This window comes from Lingula anatina, chromosome 6 (genome assembly GCF_051362555.1).
Source record: "Lingula anatina isolate TDL-2025a chromosome 6, LinAna3.0, whole genome shotgun sequence".
Lineage (NCBI taxonomy): Eukaryota > Metazoa > Brachiopoda > Lingulata > Lingulida > Lingulidae > Lingula > Lingula anatina.
In genome coordinates this window covers 8,678,187-8,700,158 of record NC_141772.1, presented here as the reverse complement: position 1 = coordinate 8,700,158, position 21,972 = coordinate 8,678,187, and the positions used below count along the sequence as shown (strand labels likewise).

The 21,972-nt window shown below is 35.3% G+C and overlaps 1 protein-coding gene across 15 annotated transcripts in view; it reads right to left on the bottom strand.

The window, feature by feature from the left end:
* LOC106167503 (uncharacterized) overlaps positions 1-21,972 on the bottom strand; it is a 53,576-nt gene that overhangs the window by 10,438 nt on the left and 21,166 nt on the right. For 2 of the 15 annotated variants that reach the window (XM_087015497.1, XM_087015492.1), the window contains exon 3: positions 3,235-3,292. In XM_087015497.1, the coding sequence (XP_086871623.1) occupies positions 3,235-3,292 (58 nt within the window). Of the gene's footprint in view, positions 1-1,059; positions 1,111-3,234; positions 3,293-3,774; positions 4,049-7,576; positions 8,513-9,103; positions 9,149-10,679; positions 11,764-12,448; positions 12,601-14,234; positions 14,791-20,145; positions 20,980-21,972 lie in introns of those variants that run through there. The other 13 variants (XM_013546304.3, XM_013546301.2, XM_013546300.3 and 10 more) reach the window with 13 other exon arrangements.

The window sequence follows — 21,972 nt, the reverse complement described above, 5'->3', positions numbered from 1 at the left end:
TTGCTTATTGATTTTTTTGCTTAAAACCCATATGCCAAGCTTTAAGTTTGGTATAGTTTTCCATGCTATTGATTTCACAAATTCAAAATAATTAATGAGATGTAACTCTGTTAAGCAGCCCCATCGCCATTTTCAGAGCAATACTAGCTGCTGTTATTTTACACTTTAAAAGCATAATTAGAATCATTAATTTTGTTCCATCCACCTCTGAAGCAGCATATATGTCGTTTTTTTCTACTTTGACATATTCATATGTGAACAATGCCAAAATTAGACACAACAAAGTCAGACAAAATGACAGTCAGACAGGCAGACAAACAGACAGACAGAAGACGGAATCTTGCTCCATTAAAGCTCCTCATTAGTGAATCTAAAATGCCAAGATGAGTCAGACGTTGTAACATAAATTGTCACTTGGAATATCCAAGTCTTTGTTCTCTACAGGTATACAGAATAACAGTAATTAATCACTGGGCTTTCAGATCATATAAAACAGACTTGTCACATCCTGATAATTTGAAGCTAGCTTTCCCTGCCTCTGTGAACTAATTGCTTTCCTGGGATGGATCTCCTTCAGGGTCAAATAATTGATGAAAAATCAATTTTCATGACAACCTACTTGTCAATTCAGATTTTTTTTTTTTAATTTGGATATTCTATTAAAATACTTTTGGTTGATTATTTACTAAATGTCTGGCTATATTTAAAAGGTGGCAAATGATAAGACTTTCATTCTGTTTTCCATATTGTTGCAAAATTACATTTTTTCCTTTCTTTTGTATTGTATTTTAGTCTGATCAGGGGCTCCTTAAAGTTTGCTTTTTTTACCAGAAACTACTATCCACATAATTCACTTAAATTCTCCATTTATCAAAATGCAAAGTGATAGTATAATAAATGCAATGCTTTAAACCATACAGGCATTAAATATGCTGAAAACAATATCATACATGGTGATTAAAAAACAATAAATATTTCAAAACATGCATGCTCCAATTAATATCCAAAGCACAACATATGAAGACCATGCAGAGCTTAAAAACAAACAAAACCTCTTACTGAATCTTGGACGGCATATTAAATTTGTACGAGGTCTAGGGATGGAAACAACTGAAAAACAAAGCATCATCTCTTTAGTTAATATGTATAAATAAAACAAGAATGAAACAGAATAAAAATGAGATATGGCAAAAGTACATTTGAGAGAGAGAGAGAGAGAGAGAGAGAGAGAGAGAGAGAGAGAGAGAGTACATTAAGTCCAAATAATCAAATTATTACCAAATCAATGCCAGCCTTTCCATGATATTGGAGATAAAGATAGGACTATGAGACCTTTTCAACAACAAGGATCCCATAGCATACCTTTAATCTAAAACAGTATGGAAAATAACAGTTATGGTAATGTACCAATAAAATCTCTTTAAAGAAACAGTCTAAGTTTAGACAAAACAATGGACAGCAATGACCCAGACAGATTGGCATCATGATCAAATGTCATTAATGCCATTAATAGCTCGGCTCAAGCACAGGTCAACATTAACATCTATCTCAGTCCAGTTGTCTTTAGGCCCCAGGCCAATTCAAAACTCAATTTCTCCCAAGATTTTAAGTCCTTCATGAGCTGGCTCATAATGTCAACAAATGGGTAAAACATGCTAGCAATTGCATGTCGAACTGACATTGTGTGTAGTAAGTGGCAGAATGTTTTCAGGGCGTAGCGAGTGATAGATATTTTTGCACTACTGGCACACGGGTTGTGGGGTTATGTTGTCACAACAAATATACAGTGTAGCATTGTTACACGACATTTTGTATTCAGTAGCAGCATAGCTACCTCTTGTACCTGTCATAAGGGTAAAGACATGAGTGTGTATAAGATAATGTTTGCATGCATGCATTTGTGTGTGTGCTTGTATGCATACCTTTGTATGTGCATGGTGTGTACCTGTACGTTTGTGTGCTTGAATACATACTCTTGTACATGTATTTTTAATACGTGTGTGTATCTTTGTGTATATGTTTGTACCTGTGCATGTGTGTACGTGTGTGGTTGTGTGTGCACCTGCATATATACAAGTGTGCGTGCATGTGTGTGGGTAATTGCATGTACATTTATTTGTGGGCTTGTATATGCCTCTATGTGTACATTTATGCATGCACGTGATTTTTTAAAAGTCATTCATACTCCTATTTATATTTACTTTCAAATACATTCTAAGGTTACAAAGATTGTATCAGAGTTGATGTTCCCATCACAAGTTTCTTTTTTGGCAATAAACAGTGGTAAAAACTATCCTGTCGCCACTTAATGTTTACATTAGGGAGCCATGGTGATTTTATCTGTTGTGATTGCACCAAAATGAGTATCATTTTTCAGTAATAACCAGACCATTTTTTACTAAATAGGCTCATTTTGGACTATTTCCATCCCAAGCTAAATTTTTAATCTAAAAATCTTAAAAGACTTGTTCACATCACATTGGTAGGAATTGGTAATTCTACATACAGTCAGAGTAATAATTATAAACATAGATTCTGATATTGTAATGTTGTTAAAACCACCCAGAGAACACAGAGAATCAACATAAAACACAGGTGCAGCTTGAATACAATGGCCTGCTTTTTGAGAGAGTATTATCATACAATAGGGATGCAATACAAATACAATGTTGCACTAACTGGAATTGTATATAATGTCCATGCCTATGCATACAGTACAAATACAGGACACGTATATATATATACATATATAATATCTGTCCATGTACATTATACACACAGCATATCATTTACTGAAATGGAATATGAACAAAATACAGATGAAATACAAAAGCAATGCCACACTTGCAGTGACTATTACACATACATAAATATAGTACATATGCAGCACAGATACAAAACACATACAGTATATCACATTGACTAATGCTGAATATGAGCACAGTACAGATACAATACAAAGCAAACACAAATACACAGTACATACATAGCAGGTACAATATACATACAGCATATCATTCACTGGAACTGAATATGAATACAGTAAAGATGTAATACACATTCAACATCACACTGACTAAAGCTACATACAGTAAATATGACACAATACATATACAACAGCGAAATTGAATATGAATACAGTAGAGATACAATACAAAGCAATGACACACTTTCTATTACACATACATACAGTGCATACAGTAAAGATACAATATACATACAACACTACTTTACCTGGGTCTGACTTGCTCTGCATGTCGGCCAGTTTCTTCAAATTTTCGTCTCTCTGGGACTGTAAAAAAACAATAACAAGTCTTATCTTACTTAAAGTACAGTACAATTCTACTACATGTAAAGTTGAAATATGGAATCTCTAGACAGCCTACAATAGATTCCTGGCAATATAGCTGAAACAGTATCATTCTATGGAAGATGAATAATAGCAGTCGATCCCATTCCTGGAAATGATTCATTCATGAAGAGCTGAACAAATAAAAAACATGACTTCACCACATGTGAAGCAAAATGAGATGTTTCATGAATATTTTCTATAAGGTGAAAGTCCTCTATGTTTAACTCTTTTGATGATGTGAAAATAAAATTTGACAAATATATTTCAAGGAAAGTCTAACATGCTCTTTACACTATACACACAAAATTTCACGCATTTTTTTTTTCAATGAAAAATTGAACTTCGAGCACCAGCATACATTAAATCATCAAAAATAGGGCAATATTTCAGAAAATCAAAATCTCCCATTCAGTGAGTATTACCTTATGCTTAGAACCTTTAACACTTGTACAAATTCCATGAACAATCTTAAAATTCTGATGATGAGTCAGTTGTGAATTATTCCTCGGTTGACAATACTGCATCTTTTTATCCAGTTAATAATAAATAAATGCACATAAAAATATATCAATATTCTATTCCTCTGGGTCCTTGAACCTTCACTGCTGTGGGTGGCTTTAAGTGCAAACAGAGGATGCAAGAGTCCACCAGGTAAGTAACATTATAATGGATGGACAGCCTGCACCTGTTTAACCTCACACATTGTAATCACTACCACAGTTAATTATGTATTTATGCAGAGCCAATATGGGACTGTTCACAAAGGCGACTAACTTAGACCAGGCAATGACTCAGTTCCATCATTCCATGCCATCAGGTAAAGATATCATATGACCAGATATTAAAATCTGGTCATATATTTTATCATGGTTTGGAGTTTTGACTACTATCCATTTACCCTGCATTAAAGTTGACTAAAATTTCAGTCGAAAAATTAAGACCAACTTTCGGTCTACAATTCATGACACTAAAGGTCATGCCACTCTCCCCAGATCAACAGCATTATAGTTAATAAAGCCCATTTCCATTCATCTCATGCCAGACTTTCAGGTAAGGTCTCTACATCTGTCCCAAAGTCTCATAGAGCCATCAGCAAGCACTTGACTGAGCTGTACAAGATAACAGCAGGTCTACATAATTATTACACACCTACTTATTACTGCCATTGCACTGCAGAGTAGCTTAACAGATGCACTGAAGATTACATTACAGGTGGACTAGGACTGTCTTCTGGAGGATTTAGACTGCTATCTGGTGAATTTCTGGAGTTTTTTGAGTGGATTAGACTAGCTTCTGGTAGATCATGATCATCATCTGTGTCTTTCAGAAAACAATCAATTTTTCTTTAAATTTTCATATTGTGAAAGGACCCAATTTAAAATTGGATGAACCTGAATTGGAAATGATGGATATCTTTGATGTCAATACATTTTTTTATTAACTTAAAATGTTGCCTAATGAGGGGAAAGAAACACCGTTTTTATAGGGACAAGTTTCATGCTACAGTATCTATTGTTTTCTTTTAATTATCATGGTAATAACATATAAATATTGCTTATCAATATTTTCTAATATTTTGATTTTCAAGATTTTTTCTATGACTGAACATTTTAGATATTACTGAACTTAAAGTAAACCAAAAATTTTACATTTTTATATTGTGCTGATGATTTTTTGGGATGGGTAATAACACATGTTGTTAAAATTTACAGGGCAATTGACTTTGTCAGTCAAGTGCTTTTTTTATTCAATCCAAATCTATATATTCATATCATCAGCTTTTCAGCTGACCTCAACCAATCAGGTAATATTTTGTGAGCAATATGTTTAATACGTAAGCTTTATCATCTCAAGAAGTTATAATGAGAAGGAGTAGAAACGGGACATCAATTATCTCTCTCGTCCAATCAGATCGCAGCATTCTTTTCAAAGCGGCGTCCTTTGAAATTCGATCCTCGTAACTGGTCTAATCCTCCGCTCGCCTCCGCGTGACTCAAGACGGAGAAGCTGAACCAGTGCGTATACGTCTTGATTTATTCATGTTTAATGCGAATATTTGGAAGTTATACTTAGAAAAACGCCAAGTCGAGCGATATAAAGGTGAGTGAGAGTTGATAATCTGCTTTGAGCATTGTTTTATGTTCATACGGTGGCTGTCAGTCAAATTTGTCAGTGCAGAAAGCAGCGTTAGTTCGAAGATCTGAGGCCGATTCAGCGGGACCTCCATGTTTAGGACTTTTTTCTTCTTAAGTGCGTGATGTATGCACATAATTTATGTTTTTCTGGTTAGTTAAGCACGTGCATCATTACAATACATCCCTTTAGTATTAAATGAGTCAATCCTTTAGATGAAAAACATCGTTTCAAATAGACAACTTTTCATCCTATTTTTTTCAAAATGGCGGGTCCCTAAATTGGTTAGAGACAGTTGGGTGACAGTTTGGGACAATTTTTGGTAATTTTAACGTGGTGTATGCAGATAATTTATGTTTTTCTGGTTAGTTAAGCACGTGCACCATTACAATATAACATTGTGATATTAAATGAATCAATCCTTTAGATGAAAAACATCGTTTCAAATAGACAACTTTTCATCCGACTTTTTCAAAATGGCGGGTCCCTAAATTGGTTAGAGACAGTTGGGTGACAGTTTGGGACAATTTTTGGTAATTTTAACGTGGTGTATGCAGATAATTTATGTTTTTCTGGTTAGTTAAGCACGTGCACCATTACAATATAACATTGTGATATTAAATGAATCAATCCTTTAGATGAAAAACATCATTTCAAATAAACAACTTTTCATGGGACTTTTTCAAAATGGTGGGTCCAAAATTTGATGACAGGGAACTCTCGGAATTTTTTTCAATTTTTCATTGCAATATGATGTTTGCAGAGTTTCGTTTAGGATATAGAGTTATATTTTGTAATGAATTCCGCACTTACTCATTTCAGGTTGAAGAGAATGCAGGTGAAAGATCTTTAGTTTTGCTGGCAGATGTACATGTAGCCATAATTGAACAGTCAAAATGATTGTTTCCAGCAGCAACTTGATGAGGCACAAGGCTCTGTTTTCTTACCACCACTAATATTAAACTATAGTGCACAAGAGGTGCAAGTTTTAAAAGGGAATTTAGTGGTCCAAGTTTTAAAAGGGAATTTAGTGTTCACTGGCTAATTGTCTAAAGTATAAAATAAAATAATCACCACATCAAAATAAAAACTAACCATTTTTGTATTGCTTTAATCACTGTTGGGTGTAACAATATTGATATATTTTCATTGCTGGTACTTTGTTTTAGATAATATACAAGTTGCTCGAATGTTGAAATAAAGCAATATCAATCAATAAAAATATTTCTTTGTTTTTTTCTTCTAATGAATTTAAACTATCAGTCTACTATTAGTTGGCCTCATGTAATAGACAAAGATATAAACAAAAATATGTATTGATGAAATTTCATTTAGAATCATACTAAGTGCAATAACTTATTTACATTTCCCCAAATTTCCTGTTTAAGCTCTACCTGGTATATAAGCAATAATGTGCCAAAAAAGAAAGAAACGAGGCTGGCATACGGAAATTGCAAGTACTACTGTTTTGTGTACACGGCTGTGAATTGAATGTGTCATTCCTAGATGAAGGTAAATTTCCTTTACACGCCTTTACACGACAAAAATAATTTAAAATAAATATGAGACTTCTACAGGTGCAAATTTTAGCGTTGAAGGTGGGTTTGTGAAATTGTTCTCATACATTCTTGATGTGAAACTAAATTTTGTATAACTGATCGGCTCTAGATCAAATGAAGGTGTATCTTGCATAATTTGAGGTTTTTTTCCCGAAATGGTTGCGTCCAGGCTTGAAATCTCTCTCTACACCTTTCTGTAATCCCACCATGTTTTCTCTGTGAGATTATTAGAGACTTCGCGAGGCTTTATCCCAATTGGCTGAAGCAACCCACGTGAATGGTCTTTTGAATATGTATTAGGCACAAGCTCTCCCTAAGACCACAAGCTGGGTAATTATTAGGATTAAGCCCGTTACGAGGATAGGATGAAAGGAAACCCCTTGTTTCTACTCCTTCTCATTATAACTTCTTGATCATCTCAAGATAACAAATCATCAAAGTTAAATTCCCATTCTCAAGTCCAATATCACAAGTACTAGTAGTGTTGTCCAAGATTAAAAATAACCCAAGTTGCCATTATCATCATCCATACCTTAACACTGCACATGACCAGATAGTAGGTTAACTTCAATGTCAAACTGTTTTGATCTTTGTGTTCAACCAGCTACTAGTACTCAAACCACTTGTCCTTAACGGGTCCCTCTCCAGGTGACCAATGGTCAGTTTAACAAAGCACATATAATGACCAGCAGGTTCCCTCCCTCACCACTCCTTAATCCTCATATTTCTATAGCCTAGATGTTTTCCTGGTCAGTTTGCTTCCTTGTCACAGTATGTCTTTCCTTGGTAACAATACTTTGTGTTGTTTTAATGGTCAAGTCCACCAGGAACTTGTGGTCAACGCATTCAGTGTCTGGTCACCTGGCTGTGGTCAAGCAGGAGCCTGAAATGTCATTCACCTATTGATACCTGATGAGTGGTCAGGGGCTAAATGTTGTGACTGACCCCTGTGTGAATCCAGACAATCACAAACATCACATTTTACACCTCAAGACTCCCAATGTGTATGTAATTTTGACTAAAATGTTTTATACCTCCACAGAATGAAGACATAACATTTTTCTAGAAGAGAATATCGGTCAGCAATGTCCAGTAATGTCCAGTTATCTCCAGGCACAGGGCGACTTAATCCCACTTCAGTAAGCGGGAGTACGTTAAATCCTCAGCTTATGTCAACTCGTGAAGTAAATCACACCTATTGCCACTGTGTTATTTTTCACAACACTCCACGTACAGCGTTTTAACTACTGCTTAAACATCCAACAATCTCCACCATCCACGCGGCCGCTGGACAAATGTCAACAAGGGGATAGAAACACACCAGTTTAACATAGCTCACTACTGCCTCCATTCCAAAGATCTGTTCACATCAGGATCAACTTAGACTTGAAAACAGACTTAATATGGTCATCGAACCACAGGATTATATTAGGAATCCATACTGTGCCTTTGATTAAGATAAAAAACATTTTAAGCAATTGGGTCAACTGACGATGTCAATCAGTCAATTTCCAATTGAAGTCTAAGTTAGGCATGGTGTGAATCTGTCTCTAGAAGTAGCTGTCCAAGCCACTGTGCTAGTATGGATATTTACCTGGTTAACATTCCATTCTATTCTATTCAAATATTTGTAAGGAGGGTGCATGAATGTCCTACCTTGGCTTAAGCACGCTGGTGTTTATGTCAAGCATTTTGTGTCGTTTCGAGCCCCGTTAACAATGACCAGGCAGAGAAGATTGCCTCACTTACAATAATAAATGATAATATTAACTTAAAGGTGACATGTGAAGGTTTTATGGCCCAAATGCCATGTCCCTAAATGATACGGACACACAAAGAGAAGGGTCTAAAATAATCATCAAATAGGTTCATAAATCAACCTGGTGACAGTTTTTTTTACCTCCAATCACCTGACACAGGCACAAATGGTACATCCATTCCCTCGGAACGGCAAAACCATTATTATTATGTAGATATTCAACTTTCTTCAATATACTGAATTTAACTACATACTGAATATCAAGATACAAGGCTACTATAACCTAATGAATATAATTACCTTGGTATTACAAACTACCACTTGTATCATCTAAATATCAGATCTGATCAAGACTTGAAGCTGAAGAATACATATATAATGCATACCTGCACAAATATACCCAGTAAAACCCACCAGCTACTGCAGTAAGCTTCCAAGTGCAATCACTTCACCTGACCGTTATGTCATTAATATATTATTTATCCTGGTTTTATCAGCAATGTAACCAGCCACCCAGATAATTTCCTACTTCTTTCCTTTTGTCTGGGTTATCACACGTAGACAATGTAAATTCCGAACCAACTGACCCTGATAAAAACACTGCACTTGTGATAATGCTAATATTAAAAACATTTCATTAGGTGAGCATCTTATTTTCATATCATTAAACATGAGTCTAGGCTTTTAATGTGCACCAGCTTATCATCTGTACCCCAAAAACTTAATCTAACTTAATTTAGTTTGCCAAAGAAAATGAATTCAAAAATTTGTATTACTGTAGCATATTTGTCCTTATTTTCTGTTTTCAGTTCAGATAAATTTTGGTGTAAACAAAAATTAATCATTAATACCTCAACCTTTGACTTATTTATCAGCAAGGACTGCAGTTAAGCAATAGCATCATATTTCAATTGTAAAAATTGGTATTGAGGAAAAAAAACATCAAAACATTGGAAAAGACAATTTCATATGGTTCTTGTATGTGGAAATTCGTTTAAATTCTGCAAAAAAATCTTGACTATGATATGTTTTCCTTTAGGGATGTGATGGCCAACACTGTTTATGTCAAAAGCTGCAGCATGTCTCTTATCATGTAATGCATCATAACGATCAAATTCACCAAAAACTCTTGCCTCATTAATCTTTTACATGAATGAAATCTTTTTTTTTTTTTTTTTTTTTTTTTTTGTGATCTAAAGGATAATACTGCAGATTACTAGTAATCATATGCTCAATGTTTCACATTCCTTTAAAAAGTATAGCTTGTCTTGCACAATTCCTTCATATTTTCTCACGTAAATATATCTTTTTCTCTACATCTCATCATGTTTTCATTTTGATGATTAATTTCTGAATTTATACCACCTCACAAGACATTTTCTAATATACCATTTGCCTTTATGAGACGTGCAATAAATTTAGAATCAACCTAAAACAAACATCACATAATTTTACAAAGTTGACTGCATTACCTCTTGCATAGTGTACAGGAACAACACATAGAATTCAACTTTCCATTTTCAAAAATAACAAAATAACTTCTCCTTTATATGTTTTTAAGATACATTATTTGCCATCAAAACTATTTTTTTGGCAATAAAATGGACACTGGTTGACCACTATTGAAACTTTCTGTAGAAAACAAGTAAGTTTAACTTATTTCAGAGAATCTGACTATTAGTCTGTGCCAAAAGCTTTTAGCCTACTGGTTATATTGCCACCAGAGTCTAAGAATTTTCTGACAAAAAAAAAATGTCACAATGGCCAGTGACTGAAACAAATGGCAAAATTCCATTGCCCAGGGTTCTATATTTTACATGCATTTATCAAGGGGCCAGTGCCACCTTTGCAGTGTGACAGAACTATAAAAACTTACCCAGTTTCGTGACATATTATTATAGCACTGATGGTACTGACGGTTCCTCACGTTATTTTTCTGAAAATGCACTCCTAGTTCCCACGTCACCCAGTTATTGTTGTAAATAGTTTCCATGTCAACAGAGTGACTTCTCCCCAGGGGCCTGCGATTGGGTGTTGTGGTGCGTTTGAACATTTTTGCAGTTTAAAATTTGTGAACGTTACTATTCCAAATGTCTTTAGCTGAAATTGCTACCGTTTCTTATTGTACCCTTGTTCACAAGTTAAAAAGCATGTCACTTGAAAACAAAATGTCCAGGATTTGTTTCTCAGTTTGCCAATCAGTAAGCTTTACCATCTGCTGACCCGGTATCTACTGACCACCTTGTACTGTTTAAAATGGTCACTTCTGTCCTTTGCAATTACTGCTGTCCATTAATGGTCATTACTATGCACTAATGGCCACTATTTTATAATTCACTGTTACAGAGCCTGTTGCAGAATAAATCTAAATATTTTAATACAGAAGATGAAATAGCCAAGTTCCTCATTAATTACTCCCACATCCTTTTTTACTGGTGCTGCTTGGTTCAAGTTCCTCTTCCACTGCTTTCAAATCTTTTCTTTGTTAAAAGTGTTTAGAAAATGACAATGCCAATAAATTCCCTGAAGACAATTTTGCAGCAATTTCCAATCACCATGGACCTCAATAAAATCTTGCTGATTCGAAAGCCCAAGATTTGTTTTCTTCTTTGACTCAAGCACTATATCCTTGCCTAGAAATCCTGCAACCACTTCCTATGGTCAATCAGTGTCCACCACCGGTCACTCAGTGTCCACCACAGGTGTCCGGGAGTCAACTTTAAATCAAAGTTGCCCACAAGCTTAATTTACATACCTTCTCCTGCTATTTGCTTAAAATATTCCTCCCTCGTTAAGATTGTGATAAATATCTGCATATCTATTAGTACTTCAATTAATTCCTGTTATCTTCCAAGACCACATCTAACAACATATCAGGGGACCTTAATCCAGAAAGTCTGCATCGCTTCAGTTCTCGTAGTGTACACTTAAAGACACATGCAGACAATTCACGTTCACTGAGAAAACTAAAAGAAAATGAGATATCATTCCCCGTAAGATGTCTCTTCTTCAACCTCCAGAAAGAAAATGTCAGAAATAAAAGTCAGTTTTTATTTAACCCATGGTACCTGGAAGGTATGAGCCGCGTTCACACTTGGGACTATTTCAGACTGGATATCGAATCCAAGGTGTCACCTGACATTATCAGACAACAAATCACCACGCGGCTTCCCTGCGTATTCTTTTAGTAATCCAGCTCATTGGACGCTGCCATGACCAATCAACCCTGTGCCGTTTACACATGTGATATCAAATGCCATGTTTTAGTCCATTCCTGGTCCAAAATAATTCTGTGTCAGTGTGTGAAGGCATGTATTGACTACGAATAAGACTGATACGGTTTTCTTAATGTGGGTTTAGCATGTCTTTACTTCCTAAGGGAAAAGCGAACTATTCCCTGCCCTGTTATTATCCCCAAGGGCTACCTTTGATATACAATAACTATAATTAATATAATTAGTATGGCATTTACAGCAAGTATCTATATTTAAGAAAAAAAAAAATGATATATTCCCAGATATAAGCCCTTCCCCCCCCTCCCCTCCCACAACAGTGCTTTCAATCTCTTGTCTGAACTTGAAAATGAAAAAGTTTAAAATAGTTCTTATAATTTTTAACTAATTTTTTCAATATTTCCATTTTTACCTGTGGCCATGTTGTTCCACCTTGAAACCCCATATAAAAAGGCAGACGCTCCGTCAGTCCTCTCTTCACTTCTGAGGTAGCCATAATATTAAGAATCCAACTAATAGCATCACAGTTTTACCTTTGAGTAAAAAAAATTTAGGTAAACTTCCCTTTTCACTTTCTTTTCATAACATTTATCAGAATAATTCTTAAGCCTGAAGGAAGTACTGATAAAGTTTGAGACATGTGACAAATCACACCCATAAATCAATGTATGCAAAGTATGCGGGATTCTTACGTATTAGACTTGTATCCTCTTTCTTATCACTTTATGCAGATTTGTATTATTATCAAAAGGATTATGCCTTCTTCCGAATAATTAAAACTAAGATAAGCTAAGCATTAAAATTTACACGTTTAAAAAAAATAGGTTGTGGTTTCTATTTTAAGAGCAACTTTCCTAATATAACTTTGAACATTTCCTTTTCCATTATCTCTCTTTTTCAATAATTTACAAGTCGAATATAACTTGGAGCATTTCCTTTTCCGTTTTCTTTCCTTTTTGATAATTTACAAGTCTGATTCAAAGAAAAGCAATGAAAATGAAAAATAAAAAACTGAGAGAGAGAGAGAGAGAGAGAAAGAGAGAGGGAGAGAGAGACTCTGAAATAACAAATAAGACAAAAAGGGCTGTCATGTTTGCATTAACATATAACAATGTGTCTGGACACACTGATCTGCCCCTCCACCTATCGTTTGTACATCTTTTAGAAATGGCTTTGTTCCATGTTTTAAATCACTGATCAAACAAAAGGCTTTTCATTCCACTACCAGAATAGACAATTTACTTCCTGTCCACTCTAGATCAATGCCAATGACCTATGACTTTCTCAAAACTGATCACTTCATGCATGAAAGTTATGGCGCTGACACAGTTCCCTAACTCCCCCCCCCCTCCCCCATCACACCTGATCACTTCCTTACATGAAAGTCAAGGGTCACCAAGTACTAACACCCTCCTCCCCCTCCTCCATGTAACACTAAATGGTTATTTGATGTTATTTCAAAACATTTAACCATTTGTTAAGGTATTTGTTTGATTACTTAATTATACAAATAATTGGATATTTATGAAACAAAAAGTATGAAAGTTTGGTTTATCAACAAGTTTATTATTAAAAATCTGCAATATATTTGAATTTTCATTAACACCATTCTAATGCAAAGTTTTTTTTACCAGCATTTTTTTTTTTACTTATGTTCAGTGTGAAACCAAGCACAATCAGTTTAGATAAATACAACACTGAACTCTACATGTGTGTCTTCTGAATGGTGGAGTTTAGATGGGGTTATCTGGTATTTAGTTTATCAGCCTGATACTACAGTCTTAACAGTTGACTTAGGAATTAAGTCAGTTATACTTGGGGTCATTTCTGCAAAAGAACTTCAGAGTTGGCTCTGTTTGGTCATGTAAATAACAGAGTATAAGGACGAGGAGGAGGGGTCTTGGGGGGGGGGGGAGGGGGGAGGGGGGAGGGGTCCGACTTGGTTGCCCGCAAACAAGATACACACCAGTATAAGCAAAGAAGATCCTGTAAGTGTCAGTTTGGGCTGGCCCATCTCCAATGTAATCAGTTTAACTGAGCAAATATAATTTGTGTTATAACTGGGACCATAATGGGTGACAGCTAAGATATTCAAGAATATTAGAAGTTTAACTGCAGTTTTTAACTTATTAAATTATAATGCACATTTATTATTAAGTATTATACATATAAGATTTACTTGCAAGAGAGTAACTTACACCACTAGTCTTCCAAGTGTTGTGGTCTCTTGGCTTTGATCGTAGTCCTCGGTATAGGTATGACATACTCACTTGGTATCAAAACACATCAACAACAATAACAATACAATAGCCTTAGTTCTGCCAAATGCTGTCAGTAACAACTTCAATACTGTTATATCCTATGATGTTCTGTTCACCTTTTTTTCAAGAACAGTAACAAATTAATCTTCTGCCAACTGCTGTCTCAATATAAGATGGTCAATTACATTTCCCTGCAGTTACCATGCAATGCTTCCTTTTTTCATCAACAGCAGTTCTATAACAATGTTCCCAGATTCATCGATCTCTGTCAACAACAGCATCCATACAATTTCCTCACTACTACTGTCCAACTCATCAGCAACAATAGCGATTCAAAATCAAAGCCACATCAGTCTCGCTCAATAGAACAATGTCCTCAAATCAAAGTATTCCTGTCAACAACAGTAACGAACCATCAGGGCAACAGCAGGCTGCTGTCCTTATCCATAATATATATGACACAGTACAGAAAATGTCCAATTCACATAGATGAAAACTCACAGATGCACATAAATTATCAAAACTCACAAATGCACATAAATTCAAAAGTGTCAAAAGTTTGTCATTCCTGCAGGCTCGGACAGCTCCGATGTCACCCTGTCAACTGTGTGAGAAGATTTGTGGGAATCATGCATGCTGTTTATTGGAGTTAGCTCAGTTCACACACAGGAGTAACTTGGACCAGAAACTGACCAAAATGCATCATTGTATATCACGTGTTGGACAGATTAATTCAGGTATGATTTGACAGTCTGAGGCAGGATGGGATATCCGTTTACTATCTGGTTGTAGGATGCAATATCAAATGAAACAGTTTGCCATATGGTTCCGTTTTCCCAAAAGAAATAAGTCAAGAATTGATGTTAAAATTGGTTTATTTAAGACTGGACATTCTGGTCCATTTCAATCCAGAGATAACTGGTGTAGTCCATTAATATAAAGCATACAGCTATCAGTCAAAAACTTTGACTAAATCTTACTCAACATAAAAAAGTTCCCCTATTTTCCTTAAGACATCAATTTCTCTATTTATCTGCTCAGGAGATCAAAATCTATATGCGAAATATACCTGCAAAAGCCTAGAAATTACAATTTAACACATTTTATCCTTCAAAATGTGTTTTTCTCCATTAAAATTTCCTCCTAGTGACTTGTTCTATAACAAAATAAACTAAATTTATCCTAAACTTAAAGTTCCAACCATCTTTTTAACTCAAGTTTTTTTGTGAAAAGAGAATCTGGTCCAAGTTGATCCAGTGTGTGAACAGAGAAATAAAAAGGCATCAAACAGCATAAACTGAACACATCTCCCATATCATGACATGTACAGGTTCAGATTCTACTGACAACCAGCATTTGCCAAAGGCTTCCTTATAATTCAGCCATCTCTACCATTCCTCCAGCAATTCCTGTCTACACATATGAACTATAACTGTGTGTCACCAGTGAACACAATACTTGATGCTGTGTTCCTCCGAGTCATGGTGGGTAATTTGCAAGAATACATATATACAAACTATTTGTCATAAACAACATTTTTTCTCTCTCCGGTCCTAGCTTAAATACAGACATCATCTACCTTTGTCACATTTTTCTAAACAATATCCCAAAGGCCAGAGACTTGCTTAAGAGGAAAACTTATCTTGCTTTGTCAACATATCTTTTCACCTGTACATTTTCTCTGTTAAAATCTGAATAACGTTTATTTTTTCTTAAAGAATTGTTGAAATTTGAGCAGAGTGGTCTTCTGACAGGTCAGTGATGGATGGAGACAGTGGACAATGGGCAGAGGTCAACACGACCTACAACCTCTAACAGCCTGTAAGCTGGTAATATTGTCTATGTAACAAACAAATCAACAAAATACAATCTGTGAGAAACTTCCCAAGGCCCGTTTCACATTGAGTGGTTTAGTTATCTGCATTGTGCCAGTTTGAGAGATTTTTTTTTTTTTGTTGCTCCAAATATTTTTCCATTCCAAACTGTTTTATATTCAAAGTTTAAATAATACCTTGAGAGATTTCCTTTTAATTTTTTATCATTATCTTTTTTCAAATCCAATTTTTTGTCATTCAAAAATGTCTTATACAAAGTTTAATCTACACGGATTCATTAAAAATGTATATACTAGTACTCTGAAGTTCCAAATAATTGTACTGTCCAAATAATTGTACCATGTGGAAAAATCTTTTTAAAAAATAATTGTACCAGTACTGTTATACAGAACTTCAGAGTATATCAGTCATGTCTGCAGGTGTTCAGAGAGTGTGTAGGTGTCCAAATGACGTCAATATCTTTAAGTTAATCTACCTCAGGCGAACCACCTGTCTTCTCCTAATAGATATGTGTAATTCCATAATTTGGTCTCTGTATTTATAGAGACTCAGTAGTCAAAACTGGGCTCACTTAGACTGCCTATTGTAATAACATTATCTTCTCTCTCTCTCTCTCTCTCTCTCTCTCATATGCATGTGCACACACACATACACACACACACACACATACACTCCTACCCCATATGGGATAAATAACTTTCCACACATGAAAAAATTTTGTGACTAACCATGTTGGATATGATATTAGAAAAGTGCAACCTTTTTTTGCTTCTGACACATAAATTATTAAACACCCTCATCACTGATCTACAACGCTTAAACATCAAATGAGTTCACCACCATCAGCTGCTGCTGAATGCAAACATATAATGGATGTTTAATTTTGCAAGAATTACTCCAAGGATAATCCTAGGCCTTTGAATCAAATAATCTAGGGGCTCATTCCCAATGAGACTATTGTTCTATGTTGATTGATCACTGAATACAATCAGATTAGAACATCTCCTCTTGTTTCCAACATACTTGTATCATCACCAGCTTTTCTGTATTCTTATCAACGTCAGAAGCATGTTAATCTGTTAATGAGCCCCAAAACAGACATATGTTACTGTTACAATATTATACACATTACTACAACAGTCAACTAGAGGATCAGAGAGGCAATACCGCCTCCGGATATTGTACCACCAGCTGGAGTAAGAGCATTCGAATGGAACCCCCCCCCCAAAAAAGGGACACCACAACCAGTCTTGTCCTTGACAAGCTCTATGCAATAAACAAGAATTCTCAAAGTATGAAAAAAAAATCGAAAAAAATATAACATAAAAATGGTTCAATCAAGCGGATTTTCCAATTGGCCTGTATTTTCCTAACATTGATCACTCCTGTGATTTTCTGGACAATAGGCCTATTGCTTTTCCTTGAAATGAGTTATCAGTGTTGCATATATGCTGAGAAAAGAGAAAACCTAGGGGCAACACTGGGCATATCTCTGCTTGTTTTGAAGATGTGAGGGGCACGAAAATATGCAAAGTTCAGTTCATGATGAAAAAGTAGGTCAATTTCAAGGTCACAGTACATGACTTTCTATTCAAGTTCAATAGCAACTATGGGCATTTCCTTGCCAATTTTGGAAATGTAAAGGTCAGAAAACATGCAAAGTACAGTTCATCATAAAAAGTAGGTCAAAGGTCAATTTCAAGGTCACAGTTAGATTGCCAGTATAAGACTTCCTATTTAGATTCAATAGTAACTATGGGCTTATCTCTGCCAGTTTTTGAGATATAAGGGAGAGAATTTTTTCAAAGTTCAGTTCATGGTGAAAAGTAGGTCAAAGGTCAATTTCAAGGTCACAGTTAGATTACCAGTATATGACTTCCCACTCAAGTTCAACAGTAACTATGGATGTACCTCTGCCAGTTTAAGAGATATAAGGGCTGGAAAATTTGAAAGTTCAGTTCATGGTGAAAATTAGGTCAGATGTCAATTTCAGGATCACAGTTAGATTGCCATTATATGACTTCCTATTCAAGTTCAATAGTAACTATGGGCGTATCTTTGCCAGTTTTGGAGATATAAAGATCAGAAAACTTGCAAAGTGCTTCATCATGAAAAGTAGGTCAAAGGTCAATTTCAAGGTCACAGTTATATTACCAGTATATGACTTCCTATTCAAGTTCAAAAGTAACTATGGGCATATCTCTGCTAATTTTTGAGTATTTCACATTTTATTTTCACCACTGAATTTAGGATGTTGAACTTTTTGATATAGTGCAATGCCTTAGCCGTATTGAAAACAAAAAAATAGACACCACCCCCCAGTGTTGCCCTTGACAAGTTCTACAAAATGCATAAAACAAGAGGTCTCTAGCATTAACAGTACCAGAATTAGAGAGAGTTTTCAGTTTCGACATCTAATAGCTGCTGCTACCATGAAAATGCACCGATTGACCCCAAACTCACGAAAATGAAAGATGACCCTAAGGGTAACACCTGCCCATAATATTATAGGTAAGATCTGTTTAGTTTCTGAAAATTGGCTGAAATAAAAATTTTCTTGCAAAAATTTCCAATTTTTAGAAAATTTTGGCCCATTTGACCTTGAAATAAAGGTCAAAGGTCAAATCCAAGGGCATATTTGAAATCCTCACATATGACTTTCGGTCAGCCATCTGTAGAAATTTTTCCCATAATTCCATTGGTTTGGGAGATATTTAGCATTGAATTTTCAAAAATTTTGACAAGGGTGCGTTTCAACGAGCGTCACGCCTAGGTCAATGCACCAACTGAGACAAAAAAACCTGGGTGTTCAAGTTGAGATTATATGTGACCTAAATCCAAGAGATGGGGACACAGGTCCTTGCGGTCTAGGAGGAGAAGCGGTAACGGTGACTTGTATCCCACGTCATCCTGCGGAGCTGTACGAGACGGGTCGGGACTAAAACCATGAGTACCGCCAGCGTACACGCTGGTGGTACTAATAAGTGTATGGCAATAAACAACTGCTCAATTAAAAAAAAATTGTACACGTTTTAATGTATCAACTGAATTTCATTTTCTGGAATTATGAATGACGCCTCCAAGACGGATGGATGATTTTGGATATTTTGCATACACTTATATATAATCCAGAAAGCACATGAAGCATATCAAAAATACTTGAAATAACTGAAAAGCTATAAAAAATACATCTAAATACAAATGTGTGGTGCTCTTTTAATTTCTTAAGGGGAAAAGGTGGGAAACCATATAAGGTACAGATAAGCCATTTTGCTGTTCCATGGATCACCAATATTCTATAGCCATCATGTAAATTCAGGCCACTAGCGTTGGCACTCTCTCTCAAATATGTGATCCACCCATGTTAATGATACCTTTTCAGAAAAAAATAACCCATTATGTACAAATTGAAAGGATGGACAAAAAGTTCTGTATGCCAGGAAATGTATCGATATCAAAGGGCAAGAGGCAACTGTCTGGGACATTTTAAAAAAAATATAATGGCCTTTTGTCACATGAATTACAAAAAATTTCATCACATTCTAAACAAGTAAAATCTTAGTTTTGTTTTGATACTTTTGTAAACACTTGCAAAATGGAAGCCACTCTTCAGCAACATAAGTAAAAACAGTAGGGCCCACAGATACTGCACAATAGCCAACATATTCTTGTATTATATACACTGAAATTGAATATATTATAAAAGATGACACTGAGAGAATATTATTAATGATGATCAGAAGGTATAAAACTGCCTTTAAACCATCAGTAAATTAAAGGTGAATACACAAAACTTCCCTCAAACCTTCAATTAATTTCAGTAATGGCTAGAGAGGTTCCATTCTAAAAAACTTAATGGATTATTTATTCCTATTAAATGAAAATTGCACTTGATGTCAACATTTAAACTTCTTAATGCCAACTATCATATGTCACTTAAACCATCTCTCTTTAAATAAATACTCATGAATGTGATAACAAATAAAAAATAGCAGTCTAAAAATACTTCTCACCTGTTCCTGATGAATCCTCTTGATTCCCGAATAGCGAATTTTGTACATTTTTGCTTTGCTTTTTAAAATCAAAGTTCGATTTGGAAAACAAAACTGGAAGACAGTTTCAGGAGTACATGTATCTTAAGGTATACTGTTGAGAAATTCACATCTCAACCACAATTTCACCGTGACCCTATCTACCTCCAAATCCGTGTATAAGGTTAAAAATACCTGCTGCCATAAATCACATCATTAGCCTTAATGGTGTAAACACCAACATGGGAATACTTTTTTTTTTTTTTTGAAACCAAATTCTTCACAATCTCTGTCTATGATTGTCAATGGAATGTCGGTTTGAAAAAATTGTCCAAAATTAGAGGAGCCAGAAGAGAAATGACCACCAGAAACACTTCATACGAATGTCCTCATTCACATAATCTTGACAGTGCTTCCTAGTTCCTCTGGATAGAGTGGAAAGTACTGATCGGTTCAAACCATCCAATATGACCAAGTCGCAGCTCAATTCTGTTTTTAATACTAATGGGAAATCTGGGTCGTTGCCCCTCGGCATTTATCCACTGACCCTCCCATTATGCTGTCAGCCTCCACTGCCATCCCCAAAACATCCTTTTGTTGTCCCATTGTCCACCACTTTTGATGTGGACCCTTTTACATTCCAACGGAGCAGCTGTGGGCAACCCAAGTGCGTGTATACACCTCCCTCTCAAATTAACTGAAGTGCGTACAATATATATAACACATTTTCATTGAACCGTGCCAACTATGACATCAATTTAACATGTAAGTACGCATTAGCCTTGAACTACTGTCGTGTAAAAATGAACAGGTTTGGGTTAATGTTTTATAATATATGCTATTTTGTTCGTGGCCTCCGAAATCCCATCCCTACACTTGAACTACTGTTCAGACAGCAAGGTTGGCACACCTTTCTGTCTCATGTTTACTAATAAGTTTCAATTTTGAACTGTCTGAATCAAAATTGATAACATACATCATTTAAAAGTAGACTTTTACAAGTAGCAGCTTATTCAAGCCCACGATACATATCTTTTATGTGTCTAATAATCGGCGTCTTTTTAATCTGCCCTTTAGCCACTGCAGTCCAATTTAATGTTGTATTAATTCAAATTTTTTTCACACTGACAATACATCCAGATACATCAGCAATTTCTGAGTTAATAATGCCAAACTGATTTCAAGTTTTTCAAAAACTCAGTGAGTGAAGACCTCCACCAAGGAGCTCAAGGCAAACATAACATCCTTGGTGGAGGTAAAACAAAACGACTTTAGGATCATCTGTATTTCTTTTGATCCAGTGAATACCTGTTTGTTTCATTTTTTCATCCTCCCTTTTGTATAACTAATTTCTGCACGTAAGATTTACCTGCTAATAAAACTATTTCATTACAACGTACGTAAAGATGAGGTCAAGTGTTTTAACCAAATGACAGCTGAGATGCATTGCAATTACCTGTAATGTACAAAAATGTCTTTTTCTCAGTATCTGAGTGATTTCTTCAAGCAGGCAATGTTACAGCAGGCAATCCATGCAGACAAAACTGCTGTTAAAAAGGACTCTAATTCATTTAATATTATTTCTACTTAACAATTTTTACTTACTCAACAAAAAAGTGTATGCAAACACATTATTTATTTATTTATTTATTTATTTATTTATTTATTTATTTGGTTCAACAAGTCAAACACTTGACATGCCATACACCCATTCAAAGCTTCATTGCGTGTTATCTTAAGTTATTTTTTTTCCCAACTAGTCCTGATTGCATGTTTGAAACAGCACACAATATTTACATGATCTGTACA